The 20,832-nt window shown below is 39.9% G+C and overlaps 1 protein-coding gene across 1 annotated transcript in view; it reads left to right on the plus strand.

The window, feature by feature from the left end:
- The first annotated feature begins 6,342 nt into the window (after positions 1 to 6,342).
- draxina (dorsal inhibitory axon guidance protein a) overlaps positions 6,343 to 20,832 on the plus strand; it is a 21,247-nt gene continuing 6,757 nt past the window's right edge. Inside the window, exons 1-3 of the mRNA XM_005729662.1 lie at positions 6,343 to 6,567; positions 14,854 to 15,359; positions 17,152 to 17,369. Coding sequence (XP_005729719.1) covers positions 14,879 to 15,359; positions 17,152 to 17,369 — 699 coding nt within the window. The 5' untranslated portion in view covers positions 6,343 to 6,567; positions 14,854 to 14,878. The remainder of the gene's footprint in view (positions 6,568 to 14,853; positions 15,360 to 17,151; positions 17,370 to 20,832) is intronic.

The following is a 20,832-nucleotide window of genomic DNA, read 5'->3' on the forward strand; positions in this document are numbered from 1 at the left end:
CACAATTTTGAGTATTATTATTCTCTTGACAATCAATTTTAATTAAATGGTGAAAACCTATATTTTACCTTTGTGAGTGTGTGTGCGTGCGTGTGCAGATGTGTCAGAAGAGTTTTGAACTGAGTAGAGAAATCGGGAAAGTTGAAAGTTGCCCCATATTAAAAAAACCAAACATGCCCCTGGCAGTATGAAAGCTCAGCACCCTAGTATGTGGCGGTTGATGCCTGCTGGGGAGCTTCAAGCTGATAATGCATGAGGAGGCCTGGCAGGGGGTCCTCCTGCTTTCTCTCTTGCTCATCACTCCCACTGCCAAAACCCACACGCAACCAGTTCTTCAGCCTGCCCTTATGGATGTGGTGACATCTGCTTATAGCCTATGAAAGGTCTGCTCGGGTGGAGGTTTTGTTTTTATTTTTTTGCTAGTTTTGGGGGGGGGGGTTTTTACACTTTCCAGTGCAGACAGGGTTGTCTATCCATCAGTGCAGTCATGCACACATCATGAGATAATGGGCACCCCTTGCCTCCTACAAGCTGTCTAGGTCCTACATAGGACCTAGACAGCTTGACAAAGTTTGGCTAGCTTGATCCACAGAACTGACACACCTGATGCTGTATGACTACCATCAGTGTTTGATCATAATCTGTGTGCATATACACCACTCTGCTGTTTTGTGCACAGTGATCAACTCACATAATGAACATTTATTTCCACCATCTTTAAAAATGCACGTGATTAACAGAGAAAGATTTTTAAAAAAGAAAAAATGTCTAATTTATGCCAGTTATTTAGTATTAATTGAAATATTCAGATGTAGCCTGTTAACAATCAATTCATTCCATAAATCATTCCATTTCTTTTAATCTTGCATGATGCCAGTAGCTGTCCACAGCTGTTTTTAACAATAACAGCTATGAATGAAATTTATAAATGTCAGTATTGATGCTGATGGTCCCGACAACTCCTGGTGTTTCAAATCATACCAGACTCGTTGTTTGTAGCCATTCGGTATTTTTATAAAAAGCAGGGGTTGTTGGTTCGAGATCTGCCACTGAAAAAAGTAGTTTGTATAGAAAAGAAACAGCCTCATCTTGCTCGATGGCTAAATCTTATTCTTTACAATTTTTATAATGACTACTGTTTTTGTTTTAAAGAAATGTCAGTGTTGTGACAGCGTAGCGTGCAGCTGTAGCATATTGGACTGTATTTGGTTAGCGGTCTAATGGGGGCAAACTGGCAATCGGGACATCCTTAAGCTGTTTGAATTTAGGGTGAACTGCTCAAAGCCACTTCAAACATAGGCTCTGGCTTCAGGGAACAGGAACTCCCATTTGGTAACAGGAAAGCCTGTTAGATAATCCACTCTGGATACACACAGTATCTGGGTGAAATGTTGCTACATACAAAAAAATAAATGTTTTCCCCAAACAAGCAGATGACTAACATTTAACTAACAAAATGCTAAACTAAAAGATCTACAAGTACAAGATGGACTGGCACCAAACATTCACGGTTACCAGAATATTACAAATTGGTTCAAAGGAAGTGAAAACTAGCATGTAAGACATCTGGAGGTTAATTGGCATTCATGGAAAATCAAGAAAACGAAGCAAACATAAAGAGATGTGAAAAAACATACTGAAACAAACTTAGTGAAATCAGAGACTTACAATGACACCACTCTAAATTATGCCAACATGTTTGATCACCTAGAAACCTTTTTTTATAGATTTGGAGAAGGAAATAAAACCTGTTGTGTTTCTTAATTCTGCGGGTATTCAGAAGAAACTCACTGCCATCTTTACAAAGTTCTCTAGTAGATATGCACGGATTGATTTATTTTTCGTAATGAACTCATTTAGTGACGGAGAGCATACTATGAACAATTGTAGACACAAATAAAATGTCTATAAAGTTAATCAAATTTGGAAAAAAAAACATGTTTATTTAAAAATGTACAGTTATGATTTGACTTTTTGCATGATGTTTTTAAGGCCTGCTTATAAAGTCTTTCTACTGACTGTAATGTGGCCCAACTTGTAGGTCATTTAAGTGAGAATGATGGCCTTGATGCACATTTTGATATGCTAATGATTCCTGCTTAAATGACACTTAAAACAGTTTGTAACTTTTCAAAGCATGCAATACAAACGCAACAGCTAAAAAGAATGCCAAATAATTAAAGGTGATGAATATTATAATTTAAAATATTAGAACTATTAGAGACATCAACATTTTAGCATTTTCCTCATACTGCAGACTGACAGAGATGGTGAGTGGCTGTGGGTTCTAGGTTTCAAGATTCAGTACATTATACTGGGGGAACAAATTACACATGCATGCATACTTATATTAGCATTGTATTATGTCAGCCGGTCATCAATAATCTGACCTAAATGAGTAGTTGGTTTGATGTTGTGAAAATCAAACCAACTACTTCACCAAACACTTGACAAGGCACAAAAACGACTTCAAAAAACCTCAGCAGCTGCAGTGGAACAGACCATTTGTCACCTTTTGTTTTTGTACAACTTTCCAATTATAGATAAGGCTCATAACACACTGATACCACAGCCCCAGTGAGACAGTGACGCATTGACTGTTACTGTTTGCATAACACAAATCACTGTAGTTACAGTAAACACAGTCGTTTGAAAAGAAGTTTTCTTCTCAAGTTTGAATTTCAACACGCCGTGGCTGAACCTTTTGTGACTCTGAGCAACAATAACATCAATTAAATCAATCACGTGACCTTAAACATACAACATGACAATGTGGGTACCGCCACTGTTTTAGATAAATGGCTTTTCTGGTTTTACCCGTGGAAGTGGTAAATAGAATTTTTTCTCACACATCTGAGTTTTTTCACTCAAATGTTATCCACTACTGACTTATTCTTCCTTTTAGAAATGGTGGAATTTAGTGTTCGAGGAGCACAGTGAGTTTGCAGAGGGGTGAAGTGCTAAAATGGCCTTCAAAAAGGTCGCATGTCTCAATTTTCAGCAACTTCACTGGTAAAAAAAAACACCCCCAAGATAGTTCAGTTTTTGTTTATTTTATTGAGCTTGGCTAACTGCTCATTTCTTTTACTGACACTTTGGTATTAATTATACAACACAGCTTTGTATCTTGTATTACTTTTAGGTGCCTTTTCAACTCATTGTAATTTTTATGCATACTCAATCACAACACATCGTTATTCAAATTGATGGGAGGTACATCATCATCATCATTGGCAGCTTGTAATTTAGTTGCTGCTGTGACAATAAACAGTGAAAATATCATCAGCTGTTTAATTTGTTACAGCAGTTGTGTTTCATCTGGTATATACATCAGTCTGACACAATATTGAAAACCTATGACAGATTTTTCTGTTACACTGCAATGTGTTCTGGGAAATCTGGGTTCCTGTAACATCCTCCTATGTTCACATACCACCCACTGCACACCCTACAGTGGTTGGTACTGAACGGGATGATGTGCGCACCATATAAAACTGCTTGGGAATGGCTCAAGCATTACAACAAAGGGCTCAAGTCCTGCTTCCAAACTTGCCAGATCCAATTCAGCTGAACATCAGCATGTGTTGTAATAAGCTTGATACCAACAGGCCTCACTCTCAAACCCCACGGCCAAAAAGAAATAAATAGAAGAGGCCTTCCCAGCAACCAGTGTTCTTGCTTTATTGGGTGAGAACTGTTTGGTGGCAAGTTAATGGCCTACACAATATTAGGCAGCTGATCACTGGATGTATATGTTATTAGTTGAGAAAGTTTATTTCAAGCAGAACTGCTGTAGAAGTATTTTTAAAAGGGAATTACAAAGCTCCCCCAAAAAACATCACCCTCCTATATTTCCATCGTAAATCTGCAGCTGTTCTTCAGAATCCACACTGCTGTAAAATCCAAGCCTGTGAGAATACGTTTTGATTCCAGCATGTGCGCCACCAACTCCCATCATGAGCTCTCAAAAAGAATTTTTAGTCTCACAGAAGCCACACAGGAGCTACAGGGGTCCCATTAAAATGCTATCTTTGACTGCTCATATCATTCTGCACCTGACATACACTGTAAGTATGAAGCAATATGTGGAAATTTAAATCTGAAGAAAATACAGTCAGTGTTCAAATGTTTTTAGGTCGTTTCAGCAGTAAAGCACCCAAAAGTGTGTCTGTCAGTTGTTGTCTGAACTGATGCTGGAATCTGTTTGTGGAGAGGTGCTGGCCAGAACTATTTCTTGTGTCATTTGGTGGAAAAGTAAATGTGCTTCAAATTTCAGAACTCCGCTCCAACTTGTGATTTCTGTTTTCTGCCTCTCGGGCCGCTCGATCAAGCTCAAACAGAAATAGTCACCGTGGTATGTACAGGCAAACTAACCTCCTTAGAAATGTTACACCAAGTAAAGAGATTATGAAATGATATGCTAAATAAAGATGTTTGCTTCATATGCCCATACTAAGCATAACTAAACCCAAGGATTGGGGATTTTATACACAGCGTGTCCTTTTTTTGGTTAGTCAGAATTGGACCCTTCACAAAGTAAGATGTTTGGGCACTCAATATTAATTTCTAACGGCATGTTGGAATTTCCGTCTGTTATCTGCCTTCTGCAGACTCAGTCCCTCTGCGCTGCACTCACAGTTTGCTAAGTGGCTTGTCACCATTGTTTGCATTCACACCAAATGACTATAAAGCTTGTTCATTGGTTTCAATAAAGCTAACAAGCGCATTTTTCAGTGTGGATGCACAAAACAAAATAGCTGACTGTTTCTAAATGTCAACCTATTCCCCCAAGTGATTTATACACAATCATACTGCAAATACACAGAATTGAATTTGCCAACACATAACAGGCTCACAGTGTAGATTTAGAATGAGACTGGGCTGGATGCTCTGCAGACTTTGTAAGATCAATTTGCGTGAGAACCGTTCATGAAAGATGCAGTACCAGAATTCACTGCAGAGGATATGTAAAAACCGAACTCGCTGCTGAATGTTATTAAAAGTATTGCTGGAATCTTCTTGAGCCGTGTACTTCGAAAAGATAGATTTATAGATGATGCAACCAGTTATTTTTGGCATAAAAAATAGGGTCAGAATTATTTTCTCTTGAATGAAATGTTTCACCTCAAATTCTAAAACTACATGCATTAATGTGCCTCACTGGCCATCTCCACCACCCTGTGAATGCTTTTCACCTGAACCTGGCTGCAGGAATCTGCTCTCATTCAGCTACAACAACTTTGGTGAGATTGGGCACCAATTTAGTTGATAAGGCTGAATTTAGAGCAGTTAGTCTTTCTAATGTCCTGGCTATAGTTGTATAAAGTCAGACAGGTTATGTTATTTTGACTCTGGCAAAAAGTACATTGAAAGTCTATTTCTCTCTTTGCAGGTGAAATTCAGCTTACTATATCTCCAAAGTAAACCCCATAAGTGGCACATATTTGCACTATTTCTTCTGCACGCAAATGCAAATAGAAAATAGGCAAAATATTAATTTCTCTTTTTTATGGATTTGGCTATTTATTTAAGTTAAATAAAAGCTATTTAATGCACGCCAAGTTTAATTCTGCACCTGTCTTGTATACTGGTTAGCACTGCACAGTAAGAAGGTTCTTGCTTTTCTGGGACCTTTGTGCTCCCTGTGCCAGGTGGATTACCTCAGAGTGCTCCTGTTTGCTCCTGCGGCCCAAAGACATGTTTAATTTTTTTTCTATATTAACTGGTGCAGTTTAGTTTGCTGCAGGTGCTGATTTGATATACCTATAAAGCTTTGTGGTGTCAGTAAAACTGGAAAACTTACTGGAAACACAATTTTGCTCCCTCTGAATGTGTAAAAAATTAGAGGATTGTCAAGAGTACATCAGGCAGTAGCCTACCTACTACAAGTACTGCTGCAGTGTCAAGCACTTGTACCCCTAAAGGTAAACTAGCTTATTTTCTGAGCGTGTAGTTACATCAGATTGGGAAGCTCTTTTCTTTATGCTCGGGCTTTGTCCACAGTTGAATTTTGGAGAAAAGAAACAAGCACATGTGCTGACTGGAAAGCGAAAATAATCAAAAACTACGTAGCTTTGTTCATATTGGATAAGCGAGGAGGCTTACTGGGGCAACAAATCACAAGGAACATTTTTGACACGCTGAGAATTTCACATAAAAGTCAAGTTCTGATCATTTTGTTTGATCTTCTTTCCCAACTTGGAAAACTGATAGAAAATGCTGATTGTGTCAGTATTACGTCAATGCTCTAGCGATCCCCCCCCCCCCCCTTTTTTTTTTTTTTTTTTTTTTATTCCACGTTTTACCTGCCGGGACAAGCCCCATTTGGAGATAAAGCTAGCCCTGACGCTGACGCGCACTCGGGAGCGCGCACTCCGGAGTGGTTGACTCTCCTCATTATAAAGAAGCAAGAGACAGTCCGGATACTCGGCACATCCCGGAGAGCGGACTACAGAGCTGCTGCGCTGCGTTTCGGTCCTGTCCTGCTGTCAACCTGCAGCCATATGAGCGAACTGCTGTTTGAGGCTTAAATAACACCAGAGGAAAACAAGGAGAAACAAACAGAAAGTAAGGAATCATCTCTGTTATAATCCTGGAAAAACGAATTACATCATTGCCAGAGCAAGTGCTTAGATTGCTTACTATTGCGGCTAATATCGTTTCTTTGGTTTCCAAACATTGTTTCAGGTGTTTCTGTGACGTTTGTAAATTCCTGCTATTTTATTCGCTCTGCCCTTTTTAAATAGATATTCATACTCAAACAGCAGACTGGGTCCAATTCCCAGTTCTGATGCCATCATGGACTTGAATCTTTATTTCTGAATCCTTTTATTGCAAATGTTTTAAAGAGGATTGCTTCTGTCCGTCTAGTCCTTAATATTGTCACACAGACCATTTTAATAACTTAATTAATGCCGAGGTTTTCCTTTCAGATTCACTGATTTTTAAAAAAAACGCGGTTTGACTGGCAGGCAGAGCGTCGTTCTTAACGGTTGTGTGCAACGAGTGAGTGTTTGCAAACATCGGATTAGATATGGCTTGATGGCGGAAAAACAGATTTGACTCGACAATTAATTTAACTTTTGTGTGTCCTGCTTTCATGCTTTTAAATCAGATCAGCATTACAAAGGAACTTAATGGATGAATGGTGTGGATAGTTATAAATGATCGGAGCGATTATCTCTTCCTGACAGCTCATTGTTGCTCACTGCACACCAAAGACGCTGTGTGTAATGGTGCGTGCGCGTGTGTGCTCGCGTGTTTGTTAGAGAGAGTGAGTGAGAGAGAAATGGGGGGAGGACTCTGTGTGTCACCTTGCAATTAAAAGTGAAAGGAGCAATTTTTGCAGACTCACTTGAAGGAGTTAATGCTAATTAATAGCAAGTCAATCAAGCAGGGGCGCATTAGACATGATCAGAGGGAGTGTGGAGGAACCCCATCGTGAGTGGACCTCGGGCCCAAATAAAACTGATTCGATCTTAAGTGAGTTGGAAATGAAAAGATAACTCAAGGACACATTTACAACATTTGATGTTCAAGTGGAAATTAATTTTGTGTCCTTTTCCAGAGTCGTTTCAAAGACTTGGAAGATAGTGGTTTGTCGTTAATGTTGTGCCTGGCAGAAGCCGCACACACTGTGATAAACCGAACTAGCATCTAGTCTACTGGTATCAAAGACCGATTGAAATTACCTCAAAAGAATCACTGTTTGTTTTCATTTTGCTCTTTCACTCACTGCACAATCAAATCTCCTCATTTCTTTAATCTTTTATTGATTTTCAGCCAAAAAAGCTACATTGCTAAACTCCCATCCAGTCTCCTCCACCGTGGTGTGAATCTCGCCTTGATCGCCACTGCCAAGCGTGGCTGCATCTGTTTGATCAAGATGCTTTCAACATTGGCAGGCAGTCAGCGCTGCTCGCTTCCACGGAGCGAGCGGGGAGAAGGGAAACTTTGCGTTCATATAATACGTTTGCATGCTTCACTTGATCATCTCTAAACAGGAGTGCCTCCCCCCCTCCCACCTCGCTGACCGGTCAAACTGTTCCCATGCAGAATGTCCAGAGACAGACCCAGGTGTCCACATTTCATGGGTTAGAAAGGGGCAAGTATTGTTGTCAGCTGCTGAAGCCAGCTCTTTGTTGTTTGTTGTGTGTAAGAGGGGACTCAGCTGGTGCCCTTATCTGCCACAAAATACGAGATGCCACGACACTTTGTTCTAATTAAGACAGGATAAATCCTCCCTCTCTTTCCATCTCTCTCTCACACTCTCGCTTTGATTTCAGTCTCTCTCCTCTCCCTCCCTCTCTCTTCCTGCCTCACTCCTTTCTTTCCCGCTCTCCTCTCTCTTAGAATTACATCTTATTTTCTCCTTTTCACTCAGTCCCCCCACCTCCTTTGTCTCTCTCATTCTCTTTCCTCTCTGTGGGATGCCTCTTGCTGTGCTTCTGGTGCTGTTTGTGTCTCACAGCATTTTTGGAACATGCCTCTATGTGGGTGTCTGGAGGAGGTTTCCCCGCTGCGAGTGTGTATTTGTGTGCATACGATGATTGTAAAAGAGAGAAAGTGTGTGTATGTGTGTGCGTCAGTGCATTCAGACGGGCGATAAGGGCCCCATCCCAGGATGTTGCTGATGTTACTTTGCATCAGTGACAATGTTCTGGCCTCGTTCCACATCTGTTGTACCTGCGACCAAATTACCACCGAATCATTTTGTCTCTCCCTGCTCCCTGCTCCGGCTCACTTGGTGACAGATGGACCTTCCTTATGGCTCTTGTTTTCTTTTTTTATCACCCTATGTTGCTTCCAGGGGCCTCCGCCATCCAATAAACACCTAAAAGCTGCAAAATCCTCCCAGTCTATGTGTGAATCCCATTGATATTGTTTGTGGAGGATTGGGGGAGACAAAGCATTTTATATTGCTGAAGTCAGTGGTATTGGCCCTTGAGGAAATGAAGTTTTATGGCGTTAACTGCAGTTGGCAGACATGTTTATTATGCACAGGCATTTACTGGAGCTGTAATTTAGGTGCTTGTTATTGAGATGATATTTATGATAATTTGGTAGCATAAACTAGAACTATTTTACAGACGATAAGGAGACAAGTGCAATACATCAAATATTCAGCATTATTAAAATGGAATGGAGCAAAACTGAGTTATATTTGTGACACAGCAGATTACGCATCTATATTTCTTTGTTTAAATGTGCATTTTTTTTCTTCTTCTCCTGGTTTTCTTTCTGGTTCAAGCATAAACTCGAGCTGCTGCTCAGTGAACCAAGCAGCTGAAAAGAGATAGGTGGCTTTCCTTTTTTCCTGTGCAGCCACACACTCCCGAAGCGACCCCTGGTCTCTTTTTGACAGCCTGTAATAAATTTGCAAATTGAGCATATGCTCACAAGCCTGATTATTAGCTGGTTGATAACTTTCTGCTCCAGTGGATAAGATCTACTGAGTAATTCTGACATTAATCAACAGGAGTGTATTCCTGAGTTAAACTTCAGATCGCTGTATGCGGCCTGGAAACAAAGAAAAAAAGTATCGAAGGTGGCCTCTGTCTGACAACAGTCTGTTCCTGGATCCTTTGTTTCCTTTATCCTTATGGCCCTGCTGGTTGCTATGAGGGATAAAACAAGAGGAGCAGATGGCTCCTGGAGGTTTGGTGTCACAGCAGGTGAAGCTAAAAGATGCACACGTACAGCAGTTTAATACCAGGGTGGCCTCCTGTTCCGCCTCACTGCTTTTCCTCTCTCACTTTCCCAATATGAGCCGCAGATCTGGGTTCAATCTCTGTTAAGTCTATTCTTATATGAGTGTGTCCTGCTTAAGGGACTGACCAATTGATCAAAGCCCAGATAGACGCCCCTGATCTCATCAGAGCTTAATCATCCAGCCCTCTAATAGTGCCCCCTTTGCAATTTCTTGTGAGATTACCTATCATTTCATACTTACTCCGCTCTGATTCATGTGTCCCAGGTGGCACCACACTGTACGCTAGGCTTATAAAAACTGCTACAATATATATTGTGTTTTCTACACACTGTTAGAGATCACCTGCTTTTCTCCTACCTGCTTCCAAAAAATGTGGATTTTGTAAAACATTGTATTGGATTTTATATTACTATACACAGCTTCCCTCTGTACACTGATGAGCTCAGACACCAATAAATCTTTACACCTTTGAGAGTTGAGGTTCAAAGTATTATCCAAGATGCGTTCCTATTAAAAATCTGTTTTTGTGTACTTGGTTGTTATTACTTCTGGACTTTAAATTTCCCATGGCATGATGTGAATCCTCTCCACTTCACATTATAAATATAGTTACACATAAACAGCCAAATATGAGCACCAGATTGCTGGTGATAGATTTTTGTTGTTGTTGACATTAGGAGCAAATAATAAAAATTCTAATTGGTTTTTCAGTTCCTTAAGTTTTTTTTTTCTCTTTCTAAGTCTGGGGGAAAAAAGACACAACTTCATGTTATTTGACAGTGTGTAAGACAGTCACTCACACACTTTGCATTTGTTAGTTATTAAAGCCCTTTCCTAAAATCAAACATTTCTGTCTATGAGAAGACCTAAATTTAGTTGTGGTAAAAACAACTTTTTAATATCTGCAATTATAATGGGTTCCAAATTCCTAATATACTGTTAAAAACACTGTTGACTTTCCACCAAAAATGCAGCAATGCACAAAGTCAGAGCCAAACCCTGCAGGGTTGCTGACATGAATGTAAAAATACAGGATTTAAAGCATTCAAAATAAAATAGAAAGCACAACGAGGTTTTTTTGTGAGAAAAAGAAGATAAGACCAGTCAAAGTTGATGTTTAAAAAAAAAAAAAAGCAGAAAATGTGAAAGAAATAAGCAAAACTCTCCCAACATCAGCAGAAATCCTTGAACCCCCTCAGTGCTATTAAAAGTGTCATTAAATGGGTTTTCGGAGCCTTTTATTCTTTCAACCGATAGCTATCTCACAGAAGCCACGAAAGCTACCGCCCAGCTATAATTTGCTTGTTTAAATGTTGCCATTCAAGTTGCAGATTACCTCAGTGTGGAATTAAAGTTGTCGGGCCACTCGTTTGGCCCGTCATCGCCTCAGTAGCAGAGGCCCTGCTGTGCCCTACCTTCAACACAGGCTTGTATAATACAAGCTCTGGCAAGAGGCTGTGTTGTTCATGGAGGTTGTTTATCACACACAAGAGACTATGCTTAAAATGTGGAATGCCACCCGGAGTGCTCCATTATCATTCCCATCCTGTGTCTCCTCAAAGGGCCACCTGTTAGCAGCACTTGAAAGTATGAGAGAGGAAAACAGGGAGCTGCTATGCCGAGATACGTGGCCTTCCTCCTTCACCGCCTACTTTCTCTTTCACATAGCACATCTATGAAGACCTTACTTTGGAATGGGTGCCTTCTTTTTCTGTGGAGATGTAACAATGTTACTTTTTTATACTGGGAAAATAATTTTTTGAAGAGCACCATCACAGCAGCATCACCAATTCAGGTGATGCTGCTGTTTCTAACTCCACATGCGTGTTAATCCTAAAATATGTAGGTGTATGAAAAAATTCCTGACACAATAAACCATCAATAGAATAGATCTATTTCTTTAAAGAAATACTTCAAAATCTCTGTAGAAATGATTTATTTATTCCTCTTTAAAGCCGCCTAACCAAAACTACAAGTTTATTCAAACAAGAAGCCGTGAATTAGGTACTAGAATGCATTAAAAAGATGATCGCGCATACATGCTTTTTATTTCTTTAGTTTTTTAGGGCACTCTGATGGGCTGGTGCCCTGGTCCAGGTGAAGGGTGTACGCTGCGTCTCACCCTATGGTAGCTGGGACAGGCTCCAGCCCTCCTCGCAACCTTGATAAGGATAAGCAAAGAGAATGGATGAATGTATGGACTTTATTTCTTTAGTTTATTTAGAGCCCTCTGATGGACTGGTGACCTGGTACAGAGTGTACCCTGCTTCTTTCCTCATCACAGATAGGCTTCAGTCCCTCCAGATAATGAATTGTACAACTAGGTAAGAAATGGATGGATGGATGCTTTATTTAGCAACATATGTTGTGTATGAATTTTTATAACTAAAAGTCATTTTCGGCCATAGTCACCGGACAAAACTCTTACATAGATATCAGGTGTGGTCTAAAGCTACATGACTAAACCTGGAATGTAAAAGCATATACACAATAAAAGCCTCTAAAAGAAAAAGAAAGCAGAAAAATATCCAGATTACAACAAACCGAAAACAGATCATCAGCACAACATACCATTATTGCTATAGTCACTTGACTGTATAAGCAAACAGTGACAGAAATAATTGTGTAAGCAACTAAAGTAAGAGTTAGAGATAACAGTAACAGTCAGCTTTCTCAATCCACTAATTGCCCACACAACTGAGCAATTAGAGCATTAGTAGGTGTGATGAGGTCAAATGGGGAATTCTGAAAAGGGTCTGAGTTGCCAAAGCTGTTTAGCTAACAGACAGGCATGTATCACAGGAGTAACATAAGATGGGGTATCGCTTAGGCGGCAAGAAGGCACATTTCCCCAGATGTCAAGCCATTACTGTGATAAATGTGTACAGAAGACTTTGGAGATGTAATCCCTTAATCAATCCCCTTGTTTCACTGCCCTGCACCACAGTTAACTTTAAATGTTTTGTTTGTTTCCCTTCTAAATCACCCCTTTGACCAGATAAGATCCGAGCCACTCGATACCCGCATCAATTCATGTGTCAAACAGACAGAGTGTAATCCCAGCTAAACACTATATATATGTAAGCGACACAGCTGATTACCCTCCCCTTCGACACTCTGCGGACCTGTTTGACGATAAAGGTCTCGTCTCAGTGGCCAGCCCCACACTCTTGTTTGTTTGCTGCACAACTCGTCGAACTCCCGGAGGCAAACGGACAACGTTTGCCTTTAAATGCAAGTGCAAACTTCTCCTGACATCACCAGAATCCTCTGCAGCCCGCTCACCCACACACCCTGGCACCTGTGTGCTGTTTTTAGAAACACCTAAATAACTGACTTTAAAACCAAGGGTGTGCTTTTTTAGCTTGGTGTGTGTGCGTCACTGTGATAAAAGAACTGAGAGCTTATCAACCCCCCCAACTCCACCTTGGAGACACACACAGCACATGTGCCCACCATCACTGATGGCTCAATACTTTCCCTCATTGATTTTCTGTATGCCCTGCACTGCCATTTGTCTTTTAACACAAAGGAGTTACCTGCCACAGCGCCATAATAGCACTGTGTATGTCTGTCACAATGGATTGTGCTAGCCTATTTAAGTGGAGGAGAAAACAAAACATCCCATGTATATGATTTGCCATTAAGTTTTGGATTTTTTTTAATTACAGGGCAAATTGTGTTATGATTAAAGAAATAAACAAACATTTTCTAACATAAGGTGCAGATCAGTGTAAGCATCTTTAAAGTTTAATGACGGCTAGAACACATCAAGTTTTATAGTGAATCATTTCTGTAGTATTGAGAGGTCAACATATTTTAATAGATTAATTTCGTCATTATGACAGTTATTTATTTTATGAAATTACTTTATTTTTCCCATTATTTTTTTTCATAATCTAATTAATTGCTAGTAAAATAGAAACAATTTCTCACATCTCGCACAGGGCAGGATAGTTAGCAGGACGACTAGTTAGAGCATGCAGGAGGCAGGATACATGATGTCAGTACATCACCAGTGCTATTATCACACTAGCACAAACTGCAACAATCAAATACCACACAGGCCTTTTGAGCTGGGAGTGTAAAGGCTGCTTAGTGTCCAGTCTCACTGTGTTGGACATTTGTGTTCTTACCAATGACTGTAGAAATTGGTTCTAATATAAGCACATAGTACTCTGTTGGATTACAATTGAATCTGAGCTTCATTGCAGTGCATGCTGGGATATCAAGATGGGAAAAGAAAAACTATTTTTACTTTTTTATTAAGCACCATTTCATTCACATTTGGATGAAGTGCCATTGTAGATATACAGAACCTCATATTTTAGTTCAGTCACACCTCACACATATGTTGACCTTTGCAATAAAAGGTACGGTTGGAGAGCTCTTGAGACCGTGATGAAGCATGTGCACACTGCAGTATCTCATAATGAGTAAGGCATAGAGGTCCTTGAATGAAGGTTGGAAAATCATTTTTTTAAATGAACAAGCGTCTCACCATTGTCTCTTCAAATTCACCAGAATAAAGGTGTGTGCTCGAGAGGCTGGCTGTGAAGTAGTCGGAATTTGTGGGATGATGAATACAGCAGAGTAGAGTACGCATCACAACACTCAAGGACCTGTGGTCTCCCAACTTTTGCTTCTGCACAAAAAGGCTGATAGTCGGGGCTGAATGAGGGATACCCCCTTTGGAAGGAAATTGCACTAATTGTGTGTCTGATATTTTTCCAGAAGGATATGTCACTGAAGGAAATAATAATTGTTCAGGAACTGTCGTAGGAGAATGAAGAGGTCACAATTTATTGGAAAGGGAACTTGCAATATCAACTTTATAATGATGCTATGGAAAACCTGTGGATCATTAAAATAACTGGGAATAATCTTTAATGTGTGTACATTAACGTTTCTATATTTCTTTTGTAACTTTTTATTCTGGATAAATGCAGAATATGCAGATTATACAAATGATATAATAAAATAGAGTGCTGAAAGATAGGCAACTAGTATTTGATACTCAAAACGAATTATTTTTTAAGATGTACAAATCCTCAACATAGCTTCTGTGGAAAATCTGATCAAATCTGCAGACACCGCAGAATAAATTATGTGCAGCACTGAGAAATATTTTCTCCTCCCAGTAGGTGGTGTTGTGCTGGACAGACAATGGCTCTCTCCTGGAGTATGTTGCTGCTGTTTGCCACCCTGGCACTGTCATACAGCGCTGAGCATGGGGCTCCTCATGGCAAGAGGAGGCAGGCGCAGACCTCAGCAGGTGGCAGCAATGCCCTACAGTACCGCTCGCAAGTTCTACAGGGCCGCGGATATAGCAGGAACCGCAGAGGGCACGGTGGCCGGGGTGCCAAGGCTGGAGCTGGGCTGCTCTCTCACAGGCCCCTGCAACCCTTGGCCAGACCTGAGGATGATGGGACAGGCCTAGAAGGTCTCAGCCCAGTGAGACTGGAGATGGGTCCAGGCAGGGACAAAGACAGAGCTCGAATGAGTGTGAAGAGTCCATCCCAGGTCCAGGAGAACCACCTTGTAGGAACACGCAAGGAGAGAGGGCATGGGCATGGAAATGGACATGGGCACCATTCTGAGCACAGGAGACAAGGGAGCCGGCGTGAAAAGGGGCGTCACAGAAAAGGTGAGTGCATCACAAACCCAGACATACATTTGCGCTCAAAAGTTTGCATGGGCATAAATCATTAGTCATGGTAATTTGGGGGTTTTCATGATTTACTTGAGCTGTTTTTGACCTTTCTTTTTTCCATGTTTGAATGAATGTACAGCAAACATCTTTAATTATTTAAAAAAAAAAACAAGGATTGGTGTACAAATTTTAGTCTATTTTGTATTTTCTTTGATCTGTACCAGGTCAAAAGTATGCAGACAGTCTGAAATATATCCATTTACTCACTCAAATCTTTTGGTGCTGAAGGTTCTGCAATGTCTTTTAATTTGACAAGGCCAAGATTTATTATCTTCTTGTTATTATAATTGACTACATCAGGTAGTTTCTATTTGCAAGGACAAAAAGGATTTGTTTAAAAGCACTCAGACCAATATGCAGAACAATGGGAAAATTCAAAGGAAGGAGAATTGTAGATTTACACAAGCATCAGAGGTCTATGGAGCCATTTCTAAACAACTGCAGATCATCAAATAATCATCAAATAGTTGTACATAAGTACAAGTTATTCACATGTGACACCACTTTGCCTAGAAGGTCAGACAAGAGAAAAGTACCAGTGGCACTGTACAAAGTAGATGAAATAATGAAGTAGGACTACCTCCAAATTCCTCAACTTCACCTCAGATCATTGTCCTGCTGGGATATAGCAGCGTTCCAGCATGACAGTGATCCCAAATACAAAGCAAAACTCTATTGGATAAGTATTGCCTACATTTAAAAGCCAGGTTCATGCCAGGAAACCAATTTAAATGAATTCTTAAATGTCTTCTGTCAAGACGAGAGATCAAATATCTACATGACAACTTTCTACACTCCATCTCGATCTTAAATGATCAGATGTCAGAATTTAAAACATGAACTAAGAGCAACATCCTTGCCTAAATCTATGGTCATTATATTGACACTGATATTGCCAAAAAGATTTCAGGAGTAGAGGAAAGCAAAGCAAAAACAGTTAAGCATCCCACTCTATTTATAGGCAAGTAGCCACGCCTCAGGGGCACAGCCAAAAAAAAAAAGGTCTTTCTGCACATTGTCATTCTTCCCATGGTGCTCAATAGAACAATTGCTGTTACCTTAGAAACCACTGTTATATGTCATAACACTGTCAATTTGATCGAGTGGACAGTTTCAGCAGTTCTGACACAGACAAACCTGTTTGGCTTTGAACCTAAATTAATAACAGTTACATTTGAAAGGTTCTGTAAATATGACATAATGTGACAAAATACAGTACTTTCAGGTTTTAAAAGGAAATTTAAGAAGTTCAGGGACTGCATGACAGCTTGAAATACATTCTGATTTACCACTACTGACTCTGAATTTATATTATGAATGATTGTGGAGGTGAAATCAAGTTTTTGGTCTGGTGTTTGCAGAGTTCCAAACTGCAACAACTGGAACATTATCGTGGTGCACAGATTACACTGAGAAGCTTTTTATTGGACTCGTGCTGCAGAATAAACCATAGTTTATGGAAAATTTGAAGAATTAGTCATAGTAAACAGAAAAACAGCAACAATAGCAACAAAAATTAAAGGTTAAAAACATCTAAACCCCTTCAGTTTGAAATGCCATAGTGACAAAACTATCTCATCTTAACTGCAGTTCAATATTAGTTTATTAGTATATTTGTATTGTTATTATTATTTTATATATTAGTATTTTAGATTAAACTTTCTCTAATAATCTGCTGATATGATTTGCTGACACAAAAAAAATAAATGTATTTCTCTCTGTTCAGGGTTTTCTCCAGAGCTGAGCTCTGCATTGAAGGACAGAGATCTATTTGAGGATCCTCTCTCCTCCTCTGCTTCTGCCACCTCCCCCTCCCTCAGCATGACCCCACCCAATGAACCCCCTTCCCCCATCATTGGCGTCTTTGGCTCCGGCTCTTCTACGGTTACCACGGTGATGAACGAGCATCCCCCAACGCTGTCCCCGGCCTCAACCAAACCCCAGGTAACCAACGAAACTGGAGTGGTTATTAAAGGCTGGGTGTGTTGTGCCTCAGTGTGATTTCAATGTGTGGTGGAAATAGAGTGAAAATGGGCCCCATTACAGCCGTTATGCTGCCACAAGCCTCATAGCTCATCATAGAAATGGCACTCTCTACAGTGTGAACCCAAAGGTGCTGCTTGTGAAAAACGTCCTCCAGCAGGCCAAACTGGCTGGTTGTTGGTCACAGTTTGTATGATAGATATGGCCTGTTCTGTATAACAAAACGGCACCTCTGGAACCCAAAATCATGGAGTTCAGAGTCCAGCAGCACATTTTTCTGTAACTACCTTCCTATTCTTTATTAAAGACCACCTCAGGACAAAATCTATGGGCGCAGAGAGTCTTTTTTTTTGTGTCTGGCTGTGCATGTGTCATGAAAAAATCTGCAGGGGTTATGAGGTATCACCCACCCCCCGTCACAGCCACCCGGAATGATGCTTAAACAACATTTATAATGGAAAATGATAATATATGGTTTCCTGAGACTCCTCGGGTCTGTTACAAATGAAATGTGGGGACAGAGAGTCTCTACATCAGGAAAGTTTTTGGATTTGCCAAAACTGCCGTTAACACCCCTGTAATATGTTTTGTGGAAATTTCTTCCATAGGACGATTTCTGCCTCTGTTTCACTGATATTGTTGAAGAGATTTATTCAACACAACAAGTAAAACAGATTTCAATTGCCGCTGAAAAACCGGTTGATTTTCTGGATGAAAATACGACAGTTAGGAAGTGCTGAACTGAAGTTTGTAGAGAATTGAAGACATTTTGTGTTTCTTTTTAAATGGTTCTTTAGCACTCACCGTCCCCCATTAACTTGCGTGTTGTGTGTGCATGCTTGACACCTTTTTCAAACCATTAGTAAATGCTATTTCTTTCAACCACGACCCTTCTGTAACCTTAACTGCGTGTTTACTGCTAAAGTCCTTTAAACCTTCATCTTTCCCAAACCTAACGAGCTCCTTTTGTACCACAGTCTAACCAAGCCTTACTATTCTGCTGTCACTAAAAATGGTTATTACATAGAGGTCTGCTTTTAGTGCCGCTTCTCTGCAGGCAAAATAATCCAAAATTATCCGAGTCATTTCCATTAAATTTGGTGGCGCACAGGCGAAGTGAGACCCATCCAGTTTTGAGTATCCCTTTCTTTAAAACTGCACGACGGACACTGACCTCAGCAGAGTTCTTTGTTTTTACACAGTAATTTTTAACAGCACATCTTAACACCTGTAAGTTTAAAACAAACAATGGTTTTTAGTGAGGACCCCGGCAATGAATTATGTGTCTCAGATCTCCTAATCACTTCTGATGGCATGCTCATGTTTGATTCATGAAACCTTGCCTTAGGATTGCTCCTTTAAAAATGCCAGCACATTGCTTGGTCACAAATGGAGTCAAAGACAGAGGAAAACTTTTTGGATGAGATTATGGTGATAATAGCGGAGAATATAGTCAAGCATTCTCTAGTATTTAATGGACTAAGCACTGTGACTGCTAACCAAACGACTGTAGTGCTGAAGTGTGTGGTCACTGCATTGAATAAGATAGAAGCAGACAGACAGAGCTGGAAAATTCATCCCAGCTTTGGCCTCAGATGTATCCTGGACCTTATAACCAACAAAAAATTTATTTTTACATCAAATCTAGAGCCTGATTAGAAATAATTTCCTCATGGTTTTCAACTTAAAGTCATTCTTATGAATGAGATCCCTGACGTTTTGCTGCCCTATAATAATCTCACGCTAACCCATTGATTCTCTGATTCTTATTTGCAAAAGGTCACTCGTCCTTTTTAGTTCATCAAATAAACAACTGGCAGTTGGCTCATTAAAACAAGTGACATTAAGAATGAGGATGTTGGTGCAAGCTACCGGGACACAGATGGGATGAAGTAGCGAAATGTGATAAAACTTTTGAGTGGCAAAAACACAAACAAAATAATTCCAGGAATGGTCAGGCTATTTTCCAGGAGACTGACTAGTCTGTTGTTTTGATCTCTCATCTCAAATGTAATTTGCTCTGGAGCGGTTAAGCTTTAAGAAATGAATCACCCTTGTAACACTAAAAACCCAGGATGAAACTTTTAGTGTCTTTGCTTTGCTTCTAAATCTGCTTCAAATTAAAGGAGGGGAAAAAACAAAAGTGGGTAAAATAAAGACATTTACAATACACAGAAGACACAAAGAGACACAAAGAGATTATAAAGGAACAGACAACTATGTTTAAAACACGACAGGTGAAATCAATTAAGACAGGATAGGCAATCAGAAGAGGTAGAAAAACAACAAAGACAGGGAGTAAAAAACACATGACACAGATAAAGATCTTTCAAAATAAAATAGGATGTCAGTGAGGAGACAATGCACACACAAGGCAAGAATGGGGAAGCAAAGCAAACAAGGAAAAGGACAATGCTCAGGAAATGCAAAGGAAAAAGAAACTATGACTCTTCTGAGACCCCAGAGAGTGCGGGAGCATACTGTTCTCTGACAGCAGTCAAATATTATTGGGCCAAAGCAGAAAAAGCTGTTAGCCTCTCCTGAACCCAGATCCAGTTGTACAAAGATGCTGAGAGGCTTCTTAATTAATGTTCGATTTTATGCTGATGGTTTAATGAGCAGTAGAGGACAAGCAGGTAGCCCCCTGCAATTAAACTGATTGTTATTTTCACAGGCACATTTCCTGAGGGTAAAAGGACACAATTTGGATCTGTTTCCAAGAGGAGCTTTTTTTTTTTTTAATTGATCATGTATTCCCCGTGAGATATCACAAAGTCCTACTGTGTTACATTTCTATTTTGTTTCACCTCTCTGAGGAAAGTGGCAGTAACCGTGTTCTTATGGCTTTTATTCAAGTTAGGGATGTCTTAGCAATTCATCAAGAAATTTTTCTTTATGACTAGACCATCAAACGCCAATCTCCACAACAATATTTTATTAAAGTACAACACCTAAATTTATGGCACTTTTATATAAATTTGGATCAGTCACAAGGTATTCAGCCACTGACATGAATTTTGAATATCCTATTAGGAGCCTCAGAGTGCTATGTTTATGTGCCATGTACATAAACAGTACCACATGTGCTTTACTAGATTTTTTTTAGCCATTCTTTGAGCCGTATAAATAGGCAGAACAGGAAAAAACTATTAAAGATAAGTAAAGATTCACAAATAAAGAAAAGGCAAGAGCAGCTAGAGGGGCAAAAATGTATCCATCCTAAAACAGCTGTTTTCTCCCACCTAATATAACAACACAATGGCTTTTTGATGATAGGTTTTTAGAAAAAGTCCTTAAAAAGACCTGTTATAATTATTATTTTTGTCAAGTAGCCTAAGGAGCTTGGAAAGAAAAGCATCTGGACTTCTTTGAGTTGCTTGAAGACGTTTCACCTCTCATCCGAGAAGCTTCTTCAGTTCTTTGT

The sequence above is a fragment of the Pundamilia nyererei genome, unplaced genomic scaffold (genome assembly GCF_000239375.1).
Source record: "Pundamilia nyererei isolate P.nyererei 1_Seehausen unplaced genomic scaffold, PunNye1.0 scaffold00034, whole genome shotgun sequence".
Classification (NCBI taxonomy): domain Eukaryota; kingdom Metazoa; phylum Chordata; class Actinopteri; order Cichliformes; family Cichlidae; genus Pundamilia; species Pundamilia nyererei.